The sequence below is a fragment of the Oxyura jamaicensis genome, chromosome Z (genome assembly GCF_011077185.1).
Source record: "Oxyura jamaicensis isolate SHBP4307 breed ruddy duck chromosome Z, BPBGC_Ojam_1.0, whole genome shotgun sequence".
Taxonomy (NCBI): Eukaryota; Metazoa; Chordata; class Aves; order Anseriformes; family Anatidae; genus Oxyura; species Oxyura jamaicensis.
Window position 1 is genome coordinate 61416243 of NC_048926.1, and position 22024 is coordinate 61438266.

A 22024-nucleotide genomic window follows, 5' to 3' on the forward strand; every position below is an offset into this window, starting at 1 on the left:
GATATCCTCTAAAACGAACGTTAACAGTAAACCTGGAAGATTTTAATTCATGTGGATTGAACATTTGGTAATGTCAGTGAAAGAAAGTCCCGTAAGCTGAAAGGATTTTTACAAATTGAATCAAATGATAATTCTGCAAAATATTTTTCTTGAGTGTCCCCACATGTAATGCAGTTGGACATTTGCAAATAAATTTGCAAATAACTTAAGTGAACTAAAAATTGCACCACTTTCTAATTGTGGAAGTTATATAGTTATTTATGAAACGCAGAGATGTGAAATACTGAATTCTGTCAGTAAAGAAGGAACAGTGGCATTGTATTGACGTGATTTGTGTCTTTCAGTTTGCTGTTCTGATTTCACAATAATTAATATTTTCACCATGGTGTTTGCAACTGAAAAAAGCATTCCAGAATACAAATAGGTTGGAAAATAGAATAAAAGGCTTTTCTGTAATTCGGGTGAAAATGAGCTGGTGATATTTATAGTTACTGACATTATTTCAGACAGTGTTCTTTCTGAGCATAAAATAAGATGCTTTAGTTGTTCTGACAGTGAACTTGCACTAAAATCTTAATGTGTTTCAGCGTGTGGTTACAGCAAGTGACAGCTCATGAGCATGGTGGCATCATGCAAATAATTCTCCTTTAAAAAGTGACATTGTTTGAAATTAAAATGAACAACATCATTTCACATAACAAACGCTTTATTCTCTCTACAAGGTTAAAAGTTGAGCTGTTCCTGTGTTTGACCTCAGTCAGCAGTACTGTCACCATCGCTGTGATCACTTGGGCTTGGTTATAGGGCTGAGGAACCAGAGCAATTGCCTGACACTTCAGCCAGTTAGAAGGGCTCCCACCAAGCTTGATTAAGTAGCATTGTAATTTGCCAGAATGTACAGGAATGAAGGACCTTTCTGTAACGCTCACTTGACCCCGTGAGTGTCACAGCTACCACGTGTGATAGTATTAAGGCACTGTCGAGTAGATACAGCTACAAAGGGTCATGCTAGACCTTGAACTTCAGGTTCTGCTCTCCATAAACAAATAGCAAACAGCATTCTGGTTTTTCCCCAGCTGTTTTAGTACCTAACACTTTGGTTGAATTTGAGTGATGGATGTGCTTTTAGTATGTTATCTCTTCTTCTGCCCTTTTAAACCAGTATTTGAAACAGTGTGCAACGCTGGGTTGAACTTGAAAAATCACTTTAAAATTAGACTTCAGCTGTACTTTAAGTTTTCACCATATTGCACTTAAAAACATAGGCGCAGTTGCTGACAGAAATATTCTCATTTAAAAGCGATGAAAAATATTTTGGAGTCATTCACGATGTGCTATTCCCATCCTGTATGGTACGAAGACAGATGTTCAATTACTGTCTCAAATTATAAACACTGCCTGTGTTTGTGCAATTAGGCCTGGTTTTGTACTCAAGTGTTAGAAATATAGTGCTAATCAAGGTAAACAAAACCTAAAATGTAAACTGAAAGATGACTCGGGTTTCGTCTACAAACACTGAAAGATACACGCAGTGAAATCTAGCGTATAGATGACAGGAACATCTTCGTTCAGGACCACGTACAGTTACTGGCTGTAAAGAAGGAATGGGTATGAAGATTGTCTTAATAACAAGTCATTGACAGAATACCTTTTGGTAGAGATCTTTTTCAGTGCAGGCTCATGCTTACCTTTAAAAGATCCAAGTTTAAAACATCTTGTTTGCTTACTATCAGACTGAAACCGATCCATGTCTCTGGAATGCTGCTGCCAGTGTTTTCCTGTATTTCATTTTCATTATGATTTTCTTACATTTGGGCATTCTCTGAATACATAAAACCTTTAGAAAAGTTCATAAAAGTAGGAAAGGTTACCCTATTTAAAAGCAAGGGGAAAAAGCAAGTATTGTTTACAGAAGACTAAGCCTATCTGATATGACCAGACTCTTGTAAATAAATGTTCCGTGTTCTGCCAAAGAAGTGTATCTGTAAACCAGAATGTGTTAATGCAGCTACCATCTTTTTAAATGCTTTCAGATACAGATATTTAATACACTTCCAATCTTCCAAAATTAAATATACTTTTAAATCTTAAGTCACTGGGATTCGAAATTTGGCATTATTAGCATTGAGTCTCTGTGGTTCCTTTTTTATTAGCAGTTTGAGTAAATTTACAATCCTTAAGCAATTTTATTGACAAGTTCACTACTTAGTTGGGTGCATTTACTGTTAAGGTACTCCTCAGGAGTTTTCCAGTTACTCGCTGATAGGTCTGATCTTTTTTATTTAATTAGCCATGAATTAGTCGTAAGCTTGGGACTGTATTGACAGAACACACACTCATAAAGATATTGTTTCCTTCACAGTCCAGGCACTGTGAGGGCAGAAACCTTTTTAAATGATGGTGAGTCATAGGGACATTGCCATTTATTTCTGAAAGCATTCATGTACCTCTCCTGTCTGACTGGGTTATGTTTAAGAGACCATTATAACAATTTAATTTTCAATTCATTAAAAGAAGAGGGGGGGGAAAAAAAACTTCTGCAGCCTTTTTTATAGATATACATAGATTTGTGTAACTATTTATTAGGAAGTCAGAATCAGGTAAAGAATTTGCTTAGAATAATGATACAAACTCGTACTAGTGTATGTATTCAAGCTTGCATAATTAAATAGAAATATTAATTTAGCTAAAGTGGTCCAAGTTTATGTAGAGACAATGTTGTACTATTTAACAGGCATGTTAGACATGCAAGATTATTGTTCATAGAAAAGCACTATTTCAAAACACTATTAATCTAAAAAAATAAGAGAACTGCAGGTGAAAGAAATGTGTTGAATCCTGGAGTTATAGTAAGTACAAATTAAAAAAATGTGTTATCACATTTAAATTGCCGTGTTTCCTCCAAATCAGTTATTGTGGACAACTTCATTTATTTATTCAAATAAAAGCTCAAATTCCCCAGTTTGTCACTTCAGCACACTCCATTTTTCACCGGTACTGGGGGTCTGCATCTCCCTCTGTAACATTTCTGTCTTGTCAGTTTAGACTGAAAAGCATGCTGTGACGGAGCTTGAAGTAGACACGGTAGTCTTGTAATGGCACTGTTACCTTAGCAAGGGTGGTAAAGAAAACGGGTGATGAAACTCTTTACCTACTAAATCGAAAAAATGCATGTATTGTTGAGGGAAGAAAAATGGGGGGAAAAAAAGGTAAAACTTAAAGGTGCAACCTAAACTAGTGAGTTGCAGCAGAGAAAACTGAGAAGGGTGATTCAGTATGCTGACTTTAAATGTTGTCAATACTAGATGTTCAAGGAAAGAGGGCCGTGGCTACCCAGACACCTTGCAGGCATGTAATTTGGTGGCATAGGAAAAGGTGATAATATTTCCAATTAGCTGTTCACGCTGACTCTTGAAGCAAGAAGACTCATTGTGTAGGGAAGTATCTTGAACATCCCATCTCTGAAATAGCAGGACTATAATACCAGTACGCAGAGAGGTGAGAAAGAGGTTCTAGGAGAGTGGGAGAAAGGGTTGGAGGCTTGTGGGTTTTTGTTGTTGTTGTCTGGTTATTTGTTTTCCTGCACCAAGGTGCTGTTCTCAGAGGAAGAGGGTTCATCAGTTACTTCTAAATTTATCTGAGTTGACAGGTCTTTCAGAAGCCTGAAAAACTCCCAAGACCACTCCACATACCCACATTGCCCTTTTAGGCTTTTAAGCTAAGACTGCTGTCTGCAAATGTTATCTGCCTTTGTGTCAGATAATGTAGGAGTCCTTCTTTGAAGAACACCAGATGACTCGTTTGTCTGACTTTGCTGACAGGGCAGATGTTATGTATAGAAATGGCTGTGCCACATGGCTAATGAGGACGCCCTTGAACGCACTTAAAAGCACAAGCACAGTGGAGATTTCTGTCCCAAGAGTAGTGATTTTATCACACCAGATGTGATCCTGAAGGCTATGCCTGCATTAACGGGGAGCACAGGAGGAGCAGATCTGTGGGTGAATTGCACTGAGTGTACGTAGTGTACCTGATACATATATATGTCATGGGGTTTGGGTTTGGGACTAGTTACGGCCTGGTCCCATGGGCTGAATGGCTCTTAGCAGTCTTGAGAGTAACTGCTGGCTTAGTTTGGTCTGAAAGAAGCTCAGTTTACACTCTTGAGATCGTTCTACTTTGTGAACCAAAGTGCAGCAGTGGGGGCAGCTGGGAGTCAGGCTTCACACCAGTCCAAACAAGTGCACTGGTGGGGGCACACACCGTGACCGCGCAAGTCAGGCAGTATGTAAAGTGGGAAATCTGGCCTCAACTCGCTGCCACAATTGTTTTCAAAAAACAGAGTAGACGTAGTTCATACATCTAGAATCAAGCAGAATTACTCTGCTTACACTACTGGCATGTAGCTAAATAGTGGGTGATTGCAGAGGGAGTCTGCTACCATTTGTTCTCGGTGCAGCGCGTGGAAATTATATTCCCAGGACCACACACAGTAAAATAACTAAAATACTCAAAATCCTTTCATTTTTTTTTCGTATGAGGAAGAACAGATTGAGCACAGAAAACCTCAGTAGCTTATCTGTTTAAAATAAATAACATCTTGTTTTCTTGTAGATGCCTTTTTTTTATACAGAGTAAAATGGACTTAAAAGAAGCCTTCTGTAGAAGCTACAGGAATCATTAATGCAGATGATAAGGCATGCTGAATTCAGAAAAGAGCAAAACAGGGATACAGAAATTCTTAAAGTTACCTAAAATTCATTGTTTTTGCGTTTGAGCAGGAGTACAATTCTAGATGTAGACTCTGTGTATGAAAAGTATGTAGGTACCTTTCATTATTCAGAGTTTTTGTTTCCTGACCTTTGGTGCTTCTTAAAATATTTTCTGTGCCATAACATGAAAAATCATACTTTCAGTTCTAGTAAGGGCTTTTTGATATATGCCTAGCCTTTTCAATTACTTTTTGCTATTGATGTATCCATCATTATGATATCGAAAAGGCATTCAGTAACTTGGCATTTAATTTTCTGCCTGAATTTAGGCCACTGAGTATTAGGGACCTGGGGGCTTACAGGACCCTTTCTTTAGTACAGTAATCATTTATTATGAAGCTTTTTGTGCATTAGAATTACGTTCCTTCTGCTGTATAGTTCATTTAGTTTCAGTAGCGTGCAGGTATGTTACTGGCTTTGAAGCTTCAGCTGCATGAAGGAATTCTAAAGAGTAAGCCAAATAATGTGATGCCGTGAAGGAATTGCGCCTTTCTCTCATAGGCGTGATGGTGACAGAGTTGGTTGTGGTAGTAGCAGTATTAATAAGAATAATTATGACTCTTTGCTGGTTTACAGTGCTGCTAACTTCTACTGATACCTTTAAGGTTTAATGTGATTTTCAAAATACTGTAGTAACTTTTAGTCATATACCCAAATTTTATTTTTACAAGACTGATTCTATGTACACAGATAAAGAAATTTGACTAGTTTTTTGTACTTCCACTTCTCCATCTGTAAATTAAAGATAAAACATATATTTACTTGGAGAAGGAGTTCTAAATAAGATAGTAGCTTGCATTACCAGAGAGTCTGTTATTCAGGATATACTTTACACTGACAATGTTTGGGGAAATGCTATAGAATTTATTTGACAGAAATAAAAGTTATGACACTTGATCACTGGTCACATGAAATAAAATTTACATCAGTGTCTCAGTAGGTGTAACGTAAGTGTGAACTTGAGGACAGTTGATGTGTATTTACCTTGTGGTTTATTATTGTAAGGATTTCTTAATGAAGCTTAATTTCTTACAGGAGGTGCTGAAACAGCTACAAGGAAGTATTGAAGATGAGGCAATGGCATCTTCTGGACAAATCGACTTACTAGAACGACTTAAAGGTAAATCTACAATTATGTTTTAAATAGGGTCATTTGCTCCTTAATTGCTTTTTCTCTGGGGTAAAATTTTCAAACTCAAATGCACCTTCTTTCCACTGCTGACTTTGGTGGTTAGGCGTAATATCAGTACATAGCTGTTCTTGTTTTGGCTGTGCATTTTAAAGACATGTTTTCAGAAAGGAGCATATTTCTAAGTTGCTTTTGTGCTTTTGCTGCTGTTACTGTAGGACTTCATATGAATTGCATTTGATGCAACTTCCACTTCATTTAGTATTTCAGAAAAAGTAAGAGTAATTTTTAAAATTAATGATGGATTAGTTACATGATTTTTTCCAAACTTGCTTGCATGCCCTGTCTTGTCCGTGTCACATTTCTGGAATTGTATCTGCCATGCTGAAAACCAGTAACTCCTTCCCTAGATCATGTGGTGGAATGTGCACCATCCCCTGTAATTCTTGCAGAGCAAGTACAAATCAGTAACTTTCAATATATATACATTTTTTACTACTGACCCAGAAATATTGTAGAGGATGTCTACCTTTAAGGGCCTGGTGGTGATCAGACTTGTCATCATCTACATGACAATGAAGCATGTACAAGATAGCCAAGGAAGAGGCTGTAAGTGTGCCACAAGCAATTCCAACGGCATTTATGCAAAACTTGGCCCATTTCTTAAGTCTTCTGAGAAGGAGGCAGGCAAACTAATGTGGGGACACTGTTCTGATGAGCAGGACTGCAGTAGTTTGTCCATCTGCTCAGAGGACAAGTATTCTCTAAGTGTGCCATCAAGATTGGATATGTTCACATTATGTTCTTTTGTGAATGCCAGTGCAAAATGTTTAAACTGTTTCCATCAAAAAATACAGATTTATTCATGAAATACGAAATCAAGATAGAAAAGATCTCTTTAATGTGCTGATGAACTTCAGCTCTGAAACTGTTTGCTCTTTACTCTTTCTTTTCCAGAATTGAACTTGGAAAGTACCAACTTCCCTGGAGTAAAGTTAAGGCCAAAGGTGTCTGTGCGTTCATATGGGAGCCGGGAAGGGTCTGTGTCAAGCCGTTCAGGAGAGTGCAGTCCTGTTCCCATGGGGTCATTTCCAAGAAGAGGATTTATGAATGGGAGCAGGGAAAGCACTGGATATTTAGAAGAGCTGGAAAAAGAGAGGTAAATTTCTTCATTTATTTATCCAGTATACACTGATGACTTCTAACTTTACTTTAAAAGCTTACTGGCACACCTAATACTCAGCTGTCATGAATATGATTTTAGCTGTTAAGCTATAATTACCTTAACAGGTAAGGATGCCAGGACTCTGCATTACATTCAAACACACACAACAAAAAGTATCTTAAAATGCCTAGTACACTTTCTACTGCTTTGTCATTTTTGCATTTCATTGTTACTGGTTATTGGTTGGAGGTTATTGTGTTTTGATCAGAAGATTATCAGCACTTTAAATATTTTGAGAGAGAGAGAGAGCAGGGCATCCCAAACACCTCAGTATCTTCTAAACATTACTGTTGAGTGTTGCAGCTGTAACAAGGTGATGGTGCAATCTTTCTGGTTTTTTTTTTGCAAATGGTTATAGCTACCAGCTACTGAGCTGGTTGATTGGTTGTTTACTATTAGTAGACATTTGCCTACTGATTCTTGTAACTTAAAAATTACCAGCTAAACAAAAATACTTATTCAATCTGCAGGATGTAAGTCCTGTGTGATGTTTTGCATGTTAGCAAAACCACGGAGTTTCTTTTCTTGGAAGGCACTAACTTGAAGAAGGTCCAGAGCATAATGCAGAGTTGTAGTACGTGTTTGTAAGACAGGGGTTTCTAAAGATTTGGTCATGGGAAGAAACTTAATGGATAGGATGTCAGGCTGTGGGGCTGCAAAACAAAATAAACAGCAACACTATTTCTATGCCTAGTGGGTTTAACAAGCCACAGAATACCATTTGGAACTATAATATAAAAGTTTGTTGGGTGATAAGTGGTTTGTGGGGCAGCACCCTAGCAACTCATGCTCTTAGTGGCCTTCCCTAGTGCTGAATAAAACTTTAGAGTCAAGACTTGAAAGAAGTACACTTTTCCTATAAGGTACTATTTTGAAGGCCCTCTCTGTTGGTCCCATCAGTTAAAATGAAAGTAACTTCCCATGGATCCATACCATGGCTTTCCATGGAGCCTCCTCTAGCGGCCCGTCTTTTTTCATTTTTTTCCCGTTACTCAGGATCACTGATCATAGAGTCATTAAAGTTGAAGAAGCCCTTCAAGATTATCTGGTCCAACCAGCCCCCTACCACCAATGTCACCCACTAAACAGTGTCCCTAAGCACCATGTCCAGCCTTTCCTTGAACACCCCCAGGGATGGTGACTTCACCACCTCCCTGGGCAACCCATTCCAATGCCTGACTGCTCTTTCTGAGAATGTCTCCTCATTTCCAACCTGAACCTCCTTTCCTCTCAAAAATATAGATTCCTGAAGAGCTGGATAGGAATGTTTAGGAATTTAGGAGTCTCTTCCAAGTCTTAAAGAATCTAATGTGTCTTCCATTTGAACTTGTGGCTGTTCCCTCTTCCATTTTTCCATTGAAATGGTCTTCCATTCTAGTGCATGGAGTATTGGTAAAAGAGCCCTCCATGTGTAGTATTTTACAGGGACAGGAACTGCTCTTAGCCAGAATAAGAACCTAGAAGTAGTCTTCAATGTCCATCCTAACAAAATATTGTACCTGTTTTTATTCTTACCAATGTTGATTTTTACCATGCAGTACTGAAATCGTAAGTGTAGCTGAGGTTTTCCATTATAATTCAAGTGAACTTCAGGTCGCTCAGAACAAGGACTATTAATTTAGAGCAACTGGATTTCTTCAGTTTGGTTAGTGCATCTGGTTTATGATCTGTGTTCCTTTTCCATTGTTGTGGATTTTGAGGTGATAATTTGGACATTTTGCTCATCAATAAAGAGAGCTGAGGCAGTGAACTGGTCTTTTTTTAATAATGCTGGAAAAAATGTAGAGGGTTATTTTAATTTCACGTGAGTTCAGACTGCGTTACCCTCATAGCTGAGGGGGTGAAGATCAGTGCTGCTGACAAGATGATCTGGGGCATGGCCAGATAACATCTGGCTTTATTATTAATGAAATGATGGATAACCAAAACTGTCCTATTCTTTTGGTGTTTCAAGGGACATGTAGGAATGCTTAGGGCATTGGCATGGGCCCTAGGTAGCCAGGAGAATCAGAACTTGGGGTAAAGGATACGAGACTATCCATCTGGAATAACTACAAATACTGGAATAAAATTAAATAGTTTTTCTATGCTTTGTGTCAGCATTTGTTTGGTATACTTAATAAGTTTCTTTATTTTGAAACATATGTTTCAACATAAATTATTTGCCAGTAGATTTTTTTTTTTGCATTTAAACAGGCCTTTGAAGAATTCAAAGAACTTGACAAACCTTAAAATATTAAGACAATTTAAAAAGAAAACTAAGATTTTTTGGAAACCTGCAACACAACATTTCCACTCAGTATTTTAATACACTGGAAAAATACATATTGCTTGCAGGCAGCAGTGTTTGGGCAAGGACCAACTTGAGTATTAACTGAGTGTGAACTTGGCAAAATCATGGGATGTTTATTTAAAAAAATCACTAGATGTTTATAAATATAAACAAGTAAGAAAAAATAAAAAAAAATGCTAAAAAAAAAAATTGTGTTGAAAACTTTATTTAGCTTGGCCAGAAATGATCATCTGAGAGAGATCATCTTACCAAATTAACCATTTGGTAAGATTAAATTGTTCCTGTTTCTCATTTGCTAAATTCTCCTCTAGTTTTAAAGTCAAAAAGAAAAAAGAAGTAGGTAATAAATATTTTTGGTTTACCAGTTCAGAATACGCTACTTAATAAGTAACTCCTGCTTTCGCTCTCACTATTTTCAGGAATTCTTGGTAAGAAACTGTCTCAGCAAAACTTCCCAGAGTATACTGCAGGTTACCTTTTATAAACTGCAGGTTACTTTATTTCATTTGCCTTTTACAATTTAAATATTCTCACTCCTACAAGTTCTGTGGCTTACCAGTAGAGCAGGTGGTCCTGTGTGGATTTTGGTATGAAAATACATATATTCCATGTTTACTTTTTCTCGTTTATTCCAGTCTTTTTTTCTTTTGATATTAAAAGAAATATAACTTTCTCTTTTCTGTTGTCTCATGACTTCTATCTCTCTGTATCTCTTACCTCCTCATAGCTGACTGTATGACTTACCTATGTCTTTACAAACATGTTCAAGTTAGTGTTTGGTTTTCAAGATTTCGGTTGGTTTATTGCCTGCCAGTGGAAGTATTATTTATAATTATGTAATGCAAGTAGAACAGCATATTATTTTGTTACCCTTCTCTCCTTTAACCTTTTAATAGTGACATGATTATCCATAAAAGATTTCCTAAAGAGAGAACTGCTTTTCTGCAATTCTGCATCCATTCAGTTTTTCATTTATTGCTCAGAACTTTGGAGAAACCACGTTACAGAAGTTTTTCTAAATACTTCCTCATTAGAAAAGCTGTTCACATTGGAAACTTTCTGTTAACTCATTAAAAACACTGTCATGTTCCAAAAGCTTACATTTGCCTTTGCTGCATTCTCACTGAAGTTGATGGTGTATGACAGAGGACAGAATATTCTCTGTTACTGTGAAAGTGCTGATATAAACAATATGGGGGTATACAAAGATGGAATAACCGTGCTGGGGTTTTCTGTCAAAATTTTTCCATGATCAGTAACAGTTCTTCCACCTTAAACACTCCTCTAACATGAGGAAGTTCCAAAAGGCTGCAAAAGCAGCCTTTTTCTGGTTGGTGTGTTTATTATCTGATGGTAATGTAAGTGTGGGGAGAAGCTTATCATACACATCTACAAAGACTTGCTGCTTATTTTCAAGGAAATTGAAGAGCAACCTGCTATGATTGTACCAACTCCCTCAGGCTTTGGACTGACAGACCTTAAAAACATTGTTAAAATCTGAATTCTCCTGGAGCAGTAATACCAAAGCAGTAAACCCAAACAGAGCATTGCACAGAAGCAAAAATGACACTATTAAATTAAGGGGGACACCCTCAGGATGTGCATTATGTTGTTTATGGAGCACTGATGGTTCCTAAGTTCTTTTCTTGCTTCTAGCATCTGTTAAGCATGTCAAAACAGATTGAATGACACACTGTCTCACTCAGAGCTGAATACCCTACATTTTGCAAGAGAAACCTAATTGCATGTTCGCTTAGCTGAAAGTAATCCCTCCTGTTTCTACTACCAATTCCTTGACACCCAGCGGGAGAATTAGTCAGTCCTTTCATATTTGCAGTCTTTATGTGGTTTTAACCAGCAGTAGATGAGAATAATCTGATTAGTACTGTTAGAAAACACATTTAGACATAAAAATACTTTTTATAAGAATTGCATTAATTACACTTCTGCAAAGTTGATTTCACAAATTGGACACAACCAGTGTTTGGACACCCAACAGCGCGTTTTCACCAGGGTGGAAAGAAGGGAAGCCATGAAGAATGAGGGCATGCACAGAGATCAGGCAGGCAGGGTACGTGTTAGAGGATAGGTGGGAGGGCAACAGAATGACTTTCTGTCACAGGCTTTCCTAGAGCACAGTCTATTTGCATTTCATTCTGTCTGTCTAAAGGACTTACGGAATTCCAGCCCAGGAACATCCTTGCTTTGGGCATGGAGTATTAAAGTAATCAAAAATACTTTGAAGTGTTTTTAATGAAGGAACTAAAAAGTTTTTCCTTAAAAACTTAGAGTAATTATCCATAATGGTTTCTTGTATTTTGTAACACAAAGGTTCATATGGCTGTTGCTTGGGAAAACTACAACATGAGAGTAGAGAGCGGCAGATGTAGAAGTTAAGGGATAGGAAGTAATACTGTGCAATTTTCTTTGTAGCTTTCTGTCCTCTGGCTTAGTTTTTAAGTTCAGTCTTGAGCTTTATCAGTCCATCTCTTTTTTATGAATATTATGCACGTTTAATTTTAAAAAATAAAGTATTTCTATGTTTACATCATCTTCTCTGTAATCTGATATGATTTTTTGCATTTCTTTAAATGTTAATGACCAATACTAAAATGGTGGAAGGAAGAACACTTGCAGAAAGCATTTTAAAATAAACTAATACACTTCCAGAAAAAATGTAGCTTGTCTGTATACTTGCACTATCCAGATTTTATCTGAAAATCTTAATTTTGAAAAATGTGATGAAAATAAATAATATGTAACCATATTGATAAATTTTGCAACTACATAATGTAGCTTATGAAGGATTCATAAAATAGTAGTTACAGTGTTTAATAGATTTTTTTGGTAGTCCGCATGTAGTCAAATTCATATCTTTATATTAAAATATTCACATTTATAGTATGTTTATGATACCCATTTAAAATGTGATAAACCACTGCAAATGTGTCCTGTCTATAACATTTGATGGGAAATTCTCATTTTAAGTATTTCTAGTAATCATACAATAACTTGATTTTCTATGCTTTTTCTTTTTGTATGGGTAACAGTTTAATGAGGAGATGCTACCAAAGGAGAAAAGATAACTGAATTTTGAAACATGATTCTGAGACACGTACACTCCTGTAATTTCCAGGCCTTTTCATAAGTAGCAATGGTAGTTTACTGTATCATACAAAACCTATAATCTAAAAGAATCATAGGATGTTTCAGGTTGGAAGGGACCTTAAAGATCATCCTGTTCCAAACCCCCCTGCCATGCATGGGGTTGCCATCCACTAGATCAGGTTGGCCAAAGCCCCATCCAGCCTGGCCTTGAGCACTTTCAGGGATGGGGCATCCACAGCTTTTCTCTGGGCAACCTGTGCCAGTGCCTCACTACCCTCAGAGTGAAGAACTTCTCCCTAACATCTAATCTAAATCTCCCCTCTTTTAGTTTGAAGCCTTGCCCCTTGTCTTATCACTTCACCCCCAACAAAGAGTCCCGCCCCAGCTTTCCTGTAGGCCCCCTTTAGGCACTGCAAGGCCTCTGTGAGGTAGGTCTCCCTGGAGCTTTATCTTCTCCAGACTGAACAACCCCAACTCTCTCATCCTGTCCTCATAAAAGAGGTACACCAATCCTCTAATCATCTTCTTGGCTCTCCTCTGGACTCACTCGAAAAGTGATTTGCACGGGCCCACCTCTCAAGCCTGTCCAGGTCCCTCTGAATGACAGCACTTCCTCCAGCATGTCAACTGTACCACACAACTTGGTATCATCAACAAACTTGCATTTAATCCCACTGTCCGTGTCACTGACAAAGATGTTAAACAGTGCCAGTCCCAGTACTGACTCCTGAGGAATACATCTTGTTACTGATCTCCACCTGGACATTGAGCCATTGATGGCAACTCTTTGAGTGCAACCATCCAGCCAACTCCTTACCTACCGAGTGGGCCATCCATCACATCCATGTTTCTCCAATTTAGAGACAAGGATATCATGGGGGATAGCATCAAATGCTTTGCACAAGTCCAGGTAGATGATGTCAGTTGCTCTTCCCCTACCCACCAATGCTGTAACCCCATCAGAGAAGGCCACCAAATCTTTCAGGCACGAGCTACCCTTAGTGAAGCCATGTTAGCTATCACCAGTTGCCTCCTTATTTTCTGTGTACCTTAGCACAGTTTCTAGGAGGATCTGCTCCATGATCTTGCCAGGCACAGGGATGAGACTGATAGGCCTGTAGTTCCCTGCGGCTTCCTTTTTTTTATTATTTTTTAAAATGTGAATTATGTTTCCTCTCCTCTCCTATTCAGCCATTACTTCTCAAACGTGGTGGACAGTGGCTTAGCAACTTAATCCGCTAGTTCCCTCAGGACCTGCAGATGCATCTCATCAGGTCCCATGGACTTGTGCTCCTTGTTGGTGAGAATGAGATGCAGCACAGCATCTCTCCTTGTTGTGTCCTCTGTCACTTGGAGAAGTAAGTCATCATCAGTGCATTCCAGGAACCTCCTGCATTGCCTGTGTCCCACTGTGCTATCCCTCCAACAGATATTAGGGTGGTTGAAGTCCCTCCCCCATGAGGACCAGGGCTTGTGAATGTGAGGCTGCTTCTGTCTATCTCTAGGGGGCCTCAGAAGCAGGATGAAAGCATATGACTAATAACTGTGCTTTAGTTTTCACTAAATGCCTCTCAGCTGTAGATTTCAAACTGGATTTATAGAGAAATTTAGGCATTTTTTCTTTTATAGATGTGGGCCTGATACATAAGAAGTTGCAGTGACTCGCTTAAGACAGCGTAGTAGATAGTTTGTTCAGCTGAGGCAAGGGAACAGAACCCACGTTATTAGATGTCTTGTTGGTGCCATCTTCCTCAACCTTGTTTCTAAATGGATCTTTTATATCGGTATCAATGCTCATTTCTGTACTCATATTTGGTGGTGAGGTCTTAATAATGAGACATTTCCTGCTTCTGTTTTCAACAGATCTCTTTTGCTTGCGGAACTGGAGAAGGAAGAGAAAGAAAAAGACTGGTATTATGCCCAGCTTCAGAACCTTACTAAAAGGATTGATAGTCTCCCCCTTACTGAAAATGTAAGTAACTTTTCCATGCTTTTTTATGTATCTGGTGCTACAGTCTCTGTTTAGATGCTGTGTATATCATACAAATTTGGTGACTTCCTATACCATTACTTTAATTTAAAATATTTTTATTCACTGTGTAAAGCTAACTTAGTCTCAATGATACATTTTTCATACATGATTTTATACGTTAAGATCCATACCTATCAGTATGAATGCCAGTGCTGGAAAGGAACACTGAGAAGTTATTATGACAAATAAATTACGTGTCAGTAAGCTCCTTCTTTACATATATCCCCCAAAGGTCTTTCTCTTTTCATTTCTGTTATTTAACGGATTCTTTCAGTTTTGAGAGCAATATGAGTCTAAGAGACAATTTACATAAGAACTCTTATTTCAAAACAGTGAGTGAAGTGGTGCTATAGCGTGTTTATATATACAGTTGCTCCAAGCTTTTACCTTTATATCTCCCAGCTGTTCACAGTCAAGTCACCATTATCTGGGATAACGAAGATCTCTGATCTTCAAGAATAATACATGTTTTTCTGTTGTCAGACCTCAGTAGCTTGGATGTATTTGCAGTACATTCCTTTGTACATACAGTTTTGCAAGATCTGGTTACCCATCTTTACAGTCAAATTAGTCCATATCCTGGAAATGGAAACAGAATATGGAAACGCTTCATTGGTTTGGGGTGAAGCAGCTGGACTTCAGCATTTCTAACAGTGAGTCATAGCCAAGTTGATCAGAAAACTGGAAGCAAGAGGAAAGTCTGAAATAGGTCTTGAGGTACTGTAGTCCTTTTGCAAAGGTGCTGTCAGCTGTGTCTGTCTCACTCTAAATGTATTGTAGGTTGTAAGATTTACGTCTCCCTAGTTTCACAGATAATCAATTAACTTAGCTTTTCTTATTAGAATATCTTACCTAATATCTACACTAAAACCCTTTTGTGGTAATTTAGTGCTACTAATTGCATCCACAGTGGAAGGGAAGACCCCGTTCTTTTTAGTAGTGTTTTACATATTTGTAGATGATTGTCTGGTTTTGATTCTCTTAATGAACCTTGTTGAAACCTTCTACGAGAGCTGCTCTTGGAGACTAGCTTGAAGGTAGCTAGCTTCAAGCTGAATGATGGTCTAAAAAGTGTAGTGTTGCCTCCTAGGAAAAGATACATCAGTCCTACTTAAATTTTCTAAGAATAACTAAAGCTTTAAACTTTAGAAAGCTTTCCTCATGTTCTCAGATTTCTGCCTCTCAGTGTAGCCCACGTCTTGGTCTTACACGTTGAAAAGCACAGCCTTCTCATTTCTGTGCAGCTGCAATAGTAGAACTGCCTCTAGGGCTGTGTCTATCTTTACCTTTCTTTCCATATGTCAGTAGCTGAAGGCTCCCTTCTGACATTCTTTTAAGATCATTTACCAGAATAGAAAGGGTTTATGAATTCTGCATTGATAAGATTTTTGCATATTATTGGTGGAACAAAGGTACTAGGCTGTACCGGCTTTGATTTTTCCTTTTTCCACACCATTAGAGCAAAGAAGCAAAAGTCGTTCATGTCTTCTCTTCATGATTTTCAATACCATGGTGCTATGGCTATGTGAACATGTCTTCTAGTTTGTTTTTCACATCCGTACAGTCATTACTCTGATTTGTGCTCTATTTTGCTAGTACCCTCCCATTACAAAACAGAGTCTTCACAAATTAAGTACAGATGCAATACTTTGTCATGTCCTCTCTGCTTTTGAAAGAGCTTATGTTGTGCTGTTCACAAAGGTAGTCGTCACTGATCTTTAAATGAAAGAACTTTTAATCTTCCGTACCATTTGTTTCATTTTACTTGCCACTCCCATATAGCTGCATATTTGAAACTACTGACCTGATAAGAAGCTCAATAAACCTACATTCATCTGATGAGAACAGCAAGATAGGAATGTGATGATGTGCATCAAAAGATGATACTAATTCAGTTTTTGAGCAAACATGTTTACTGGACCTGTTTCAGTTTTCCACATGCATGAATATATGACCTGTGTACATGTGAAAAATAGTTAAACTTTTAGCTGAAATAATTGCCTTGTTAGGCCTAGAGAAGGTGAGGCCTAGGAGGGATCTAATTACGTCTTCTAATACTTAAAAGGTAGCTATGGAGAAGAGGGATGTACTCCTCACAAGGATGTGTCATGACACAAGAGGGCACAGGTTATTTCAGGGAAAATTGTGAGTGTAGGTTACAAAGAAAACGTTTGTTGTGAGGACCATGGAATGTTAGAATTGGTTGTCTAGAGAAGTGGTGAAATTAGCCCTGATGGAAATATCCAAAACTCGGCTTGACTTAGGCCTGGATACCTTAGTCTAAGACCCTGCTGACCAGGTGATCTCCAGAAGTCCCTGCCATACTTTTCTATGTTTGTCATCTTTTAAAATAAAGCTTGAGGGACTAGCACTTAATTGACTTTCCTGTTAACTTTTATCTATTAGTTTTTACAGACTTGTTTTAAATCTGCTTTAAAATCATGAAGTGGTTTTTCTTGTGCCTTGAAAAATATGTAATTGCAGTGCCTGCGTTGTTGTTATGAATTCAACATCTGCCTTTTTCATGGGATAATTAAAAATAGGGTAGAGAGCAGAAGCATGAATACCATCACTTGTTTGCAGCTGTTTGATACCTCTAAATATTTTTGAAAATACTGATTCAAATGGTACGCGTAACATTTTGTTGGTATACTGAAGTACATTAGTAGCCAAATATTCCAGGCTTGTAATGAATGATACTGTCTCAGTGTTTATATATTGTATTTAGTGATTTGGCAAAACTTGAAGGTAGCCAGTTAGTTGAAACATACTGTGTGGTCTTTTTAATAACATAGTGATATTGTAGGGATCTATTATTTTATGATTTTTGTTCATGAATTTTGCTGTCAAAAGTAATTGTCCAATTTTTTTCAATGAAATACTACATTTAATTAAGTGAGGTATATGATCTAAATGATGTTTCATGTATTAAAATGTCTGTTTTGTCCTTCAATTTCAGTTCTCCTTGCAAACAGATATGACCAGAAGGCAGCTGGAGTATGAGGCAAGACAAATCAGAGCTGCAATGGAAGAACAACTGGGAACTTGTCAGGACATGGAGAAACGAGCACAGGTATAAGAAGAAGTTTTCCTGCGATTTTTATTAAATTATTGGTAGCTGTATCTTTAAAACATGTGTGAAGAAAGTGATACCACACAGCATTTAGTTAGCCTTTTAAATACAAAAACAGGAATCAGAACTTAGAAAATAGCTACCCAACAAGCAACACCCTCTTCTGCCTGTTTGGAAGAAGACTTGTGAGTTAGACAGAAGTAGACTTATTTTTTTTCTGAAGAAAATACTTTATGATGATTTGCTTTTAATTTATTATCATATTAGCTTCACACAAGCATGTTTTGCAGCTGCTTTGTTTTGCTTCTGAAGTGCTGTAATTGTTGTGCTTTTTAAGGTTAGAATAAAATCCATCTAGGATTTGATAGGTTTCCTTGACCAGAAACCCTGTATGAGGGAATAATATCTCAGCACATGATGTGTAAGTAAAATGTAATTCACATGTCTGCCTGTAAGTTGTTTGCTCTGACCAAGAGTTGTTTTGCATTCATGATGAGTACATGTACAATTCTGTATGCAAATCATGTTACACACATTCGGAAGCATAACTCTGAATGTAATCGTATGGAACCTGTAAACAGAATAATCAGTTGCTCACTAATTATAAAAACTATTCTCCCACAGTAGTGGAGGGACAATTTGAAATATTTATTACCCTTTATTTCCATAGATTTTAAATAACCAGTCTGGTAAAATTATCAGTCAGTATAGGTGTACTCAGACAGACCTAAGTTAATTTTTTTTCCTGTTTTAATGTGCCTGGATAGTATCTGTCTCTGATCTGGAAGCTACATGGCTATGTTATCATTGTTTATCAGCTACAGTGATGCCATTTGTGAATACAGCTGTGGAACTTGAGTCAGCCAGTTGTGAGTGAATGCAAAACAGGCTCCATCTACATATGTCTGTTTAGCCCTGTTGTAAAAGGAAGCAGTGCAGCATCAACGCTGCAACTTCTGAGCAAGTTCTCTTGTTACTAACAAGCTAATGTAGAATAGTTAGCTAAATTGATATAGCAGGCTGCTGGCCAAATTATAAATTTAACTCAGGTAGAGAATAAATGAAACTGTTAGAAGAAGCACTTTGACTGTAGTTTTACCAGTGTGAAAGTAATTAAGTTGTCCCTGAAGTAGCTACTTCCCTACTTGTTCTGCTTTTTTTTTTAATTTCAAGAGGGAAAAAGTGCTACCAAGAGGATGTTGAAGTCTTGGATTAATGTTTGCCTGTGGGTTTGTCACGCTGTATATATGACTCTATCACACTCTGTGTATAGCACCTATATACTTACAGAAGTTACGGTGTCTATTGTAATTATGTCAGAATGATTAAATAGAAAGTAGCTGCATCCATGTCTGTTTCTTGAGAGCTTTGGGATAGGTGTCAAAACTGCTTAGATGTTCATTGGTGTAAATATAAAAGCAAATTTTAGATTATTTCACAGTGTTGTTCAGATCTGAAAACTGAACCATTTGTGTTTGACAAACAGAGCAAACTTTCTGGTTTTCCAGCTTTCTTGCTGCTCTGTATTTTCCTTCTGCCGTAACTGTTTGTAATACAGAAGACAATGCAACATATATGTTGAAGGATGGAACAGTTCAGCTTTTTATGAAGACTGGCATTGCAGATGTCTCAGTGTTAAGAGTCCCAAACGTTTATTCTGTCAGAGAGCTGATAGCCTTCTTTTGCCCAAGTAATTTATGTGCTGCTTTCTCGGGCACCTTAAACTAATGCTCCTCTTCCTCTTTTGTCTGTCATTGTTTCCTCTGAACTTCTTTCCAAAACAAGTTAGCTCAGAGCAATCATTGTTCATGTTACTCCTTTTGAAGATCGTATAGAACCACATGCCCAACAGTTACTCAAAAAGATGCATTAACAATTTATTTTAGCTTCTTTAATTATTTACATGAAGGTGTACTATTACCCAAAGTTTATAACTTCATGATAGTTCTGACTTGAGAGGAAAAAAAAGCATAGTTAGCCATGCTTTATTTTGTGTGTTCAAATATTGTAAACTATATACTTAGTAGAAACACATTTTAATTTCTGTGAAATATAAATAATAAAATAAATATAAAATATTTATAGATATTTAAAATAAAAATTCCAAGACTGAAATCATTACCATAGAGAATTTGTTTTTCTTTCATGCCAAAACGTGGAAGATCTCAAGTTTTTAAGTTCAGAGTTCTTAAAATCTCATCAAAAAATGATAATTCTGATAAGAATTTATCACAATATCTTTAAAAAATTGCTAAAAAAAAAAAATAATAATAATAATAACGACAAAATGAACAGACCATTAATGAAAGGAGAAAATTTGGATTCTGGGGCTTTTACGGATAAAGATGTCAACACTGTTAGATACAGTGGTCCTGACTGTAAATGTAGACCAACCTATTTATAATTCTGCCTATTAATTATGTTATGCTTTTATTTGAAAAAAAAAACTTAAAATATTTTAAAAGAAAATAAAGTTCCTTTTTTTTTTTTTTTAGAAAAAGACTTTTTTTTATCACTGTGAATAGGGAGGAATGTCTTGGAATGTATTACTAGATCAGTGAAATCCAAATAATTTGTAACTTTAAATGTTAAGCTGCTTTGTCCAACAATTTCCTTTCAATAACAGTGATGAATTAATAGAATGAAGAGGGATATACTATGAACAAATAGAGATAAAAAGTGATGTTGCTTGTATAGCTTTTACAGTTAAAATTACAGTTAAAATCATTCCTGAATGCATTCAGATTCTTGAAAATTCATGCCGAGACGTACAGAAGCAGCAGTAATCAAAAGTTTATCGATATAAAAACAGTATTATGACAAAGCAGTAACAACACAAAGTACTGAGGTAATATATGGAGCTTAGACCCCTTTTTCGTTTGACTTACTACTATGAAGTGTCTTGTAAGATACCCAGTAGTATGAATATTCTCTTGAAATTTTTTTTGCCTTCCCCTTATCATCTTCATTGAAGTACTGATAAATATCCTCAGGTGCTTTATTATTTTGTGTTGACATAGGAAAAAAGTGTAATTCGTCTTCATTCTGTGATATAATACAGACTTCAGGCTCATTTCAGATTCACTGTTGAAGAAATTAGTTTTGGTTGCTTCTAGTGCTTTGACTGTGTACTTCTGTTTTTGTGTGTTGATCTTTAGATTGTAAACCCTATGTGCCAAGAAATTTGGTTGTTTTTTTGGAGGGCTTGTGCAGTGTTTGGTATAAAGCACACCCATGGTTGATGGAACTCCTCATGTCCCCCGTAATGCAGATAATCAATCAACAGAAAGAAGAATGGTCTGATGTTTATATCTCTTGACTAAAATTTGGGAGATAAAGATTAAATTCTTATCCCAGGGACATTAGACAAATCACGTGATCTTTAAGGTTTTTTTCATCTGCACAAAAATATTTCCCCATGTTTAGATGGGTATGTACACATATTCAGATTCTCTTGATGCCCTTTGTGAAATAAATTGCTTTTTACACCGACATAAATTCACTTTGGGGGAAATTCAAGTCATTCTTAGAGAATGGACATGTTCTGTCAGTCATATATCACTTCACTAATGTACAGCTATTTTTAGTAATACATTTTTATTATTTGTATAGTACTAAGAACTTCCTGTGAGGGACCTAAGGGAAGTAAATTATGTTTGTCTCATGTTCTACTGAGGCTTGTGTGTGTGCTGCTTTCAAATTTATTGGTCTTACTTCTGACACTTTGCTTTGCAAAATTCAAATCAAGTTTTTAGTTTGCTGTTTATAGCTTTGCACCTCTACTAAATACTGATATACATGATCCTCTTTCTACAGCTTACGACGCATGTTCCATGAATTCATTCCAATTTGCCATTATATTCTGTATTTCTAAGATTTCTAGATTACATTGTGTTTCTATTCCATGTGTATCTTTTGGTAAAAACACCTTTCTTTAAAGTTCACCTTATTTCCATTTTCTAGGGTATAAGTGTAACATTAAAAATGTTATTCAGGTAAAAACATTGGGATTCTATTTATGTATCATACAAAATAATAATAATACACATTTTTGTTCATATCCTGATGTTACTGGACTATATTCTCCGCTCAACTTTAAAGTCAAATTAAGTCTTAGTTATTATCAAGCTCACACAGGGATCTTCTGCTTTATTAGTTTACTGTTTCGCAGAATCACAATGCATCCTATGCTTCACAGTACAGCTTATATGAAGAGTATTTATCCTGTAAAGTTTTTCTCATTATTCAATTTACAAAGCACACAATGATTGCAGTGGGAAACGAACAGTGATATCTTTATAAAAGACTCGCATTGATTCAGAGATGTGTGTAAAATCCCAGACAAACTGTAGTAGTAGTATGTAGCTTTCTTTATTCTTGTCTTGTAAATTC

At 36.8% G+C, this 22024-nt stretch overlaps 1 protein-coding gene across 4 annotated transcripts in view; it reads left to right on the forward strand.

Annotated features, from left to right (window-relative positions):
- Window positions 1–22024, forward strand: part of APC (APC regulator of WNT signaling pathway) — a 76662-nt gene that overhangs the window by 21823 nt on the left and 32815 nt on the right. For all 4 annotated transcript variants that reach the window (XM_035310728.1, XM_035310730.1, XM_035310731.1 and 1 more), the window contains 4 exons: window positions 5808–5892; window positions 6859–7060; window positions 14391–14499; window positions 17519–17632. In XM_035310728.1, coding sequence (XP_035166619.1) covers window positions 5808–5892; window positions 6859–7060; window positions 14391–14499; window positions 17519–17632 — 510 coding nt within the window. The remainder of the gene's footprint in view (window positions 1–5807; window positions 5893–6858; window positions 7061–14390; window positions 14500–17518; window positions 17633–22024) is intronic.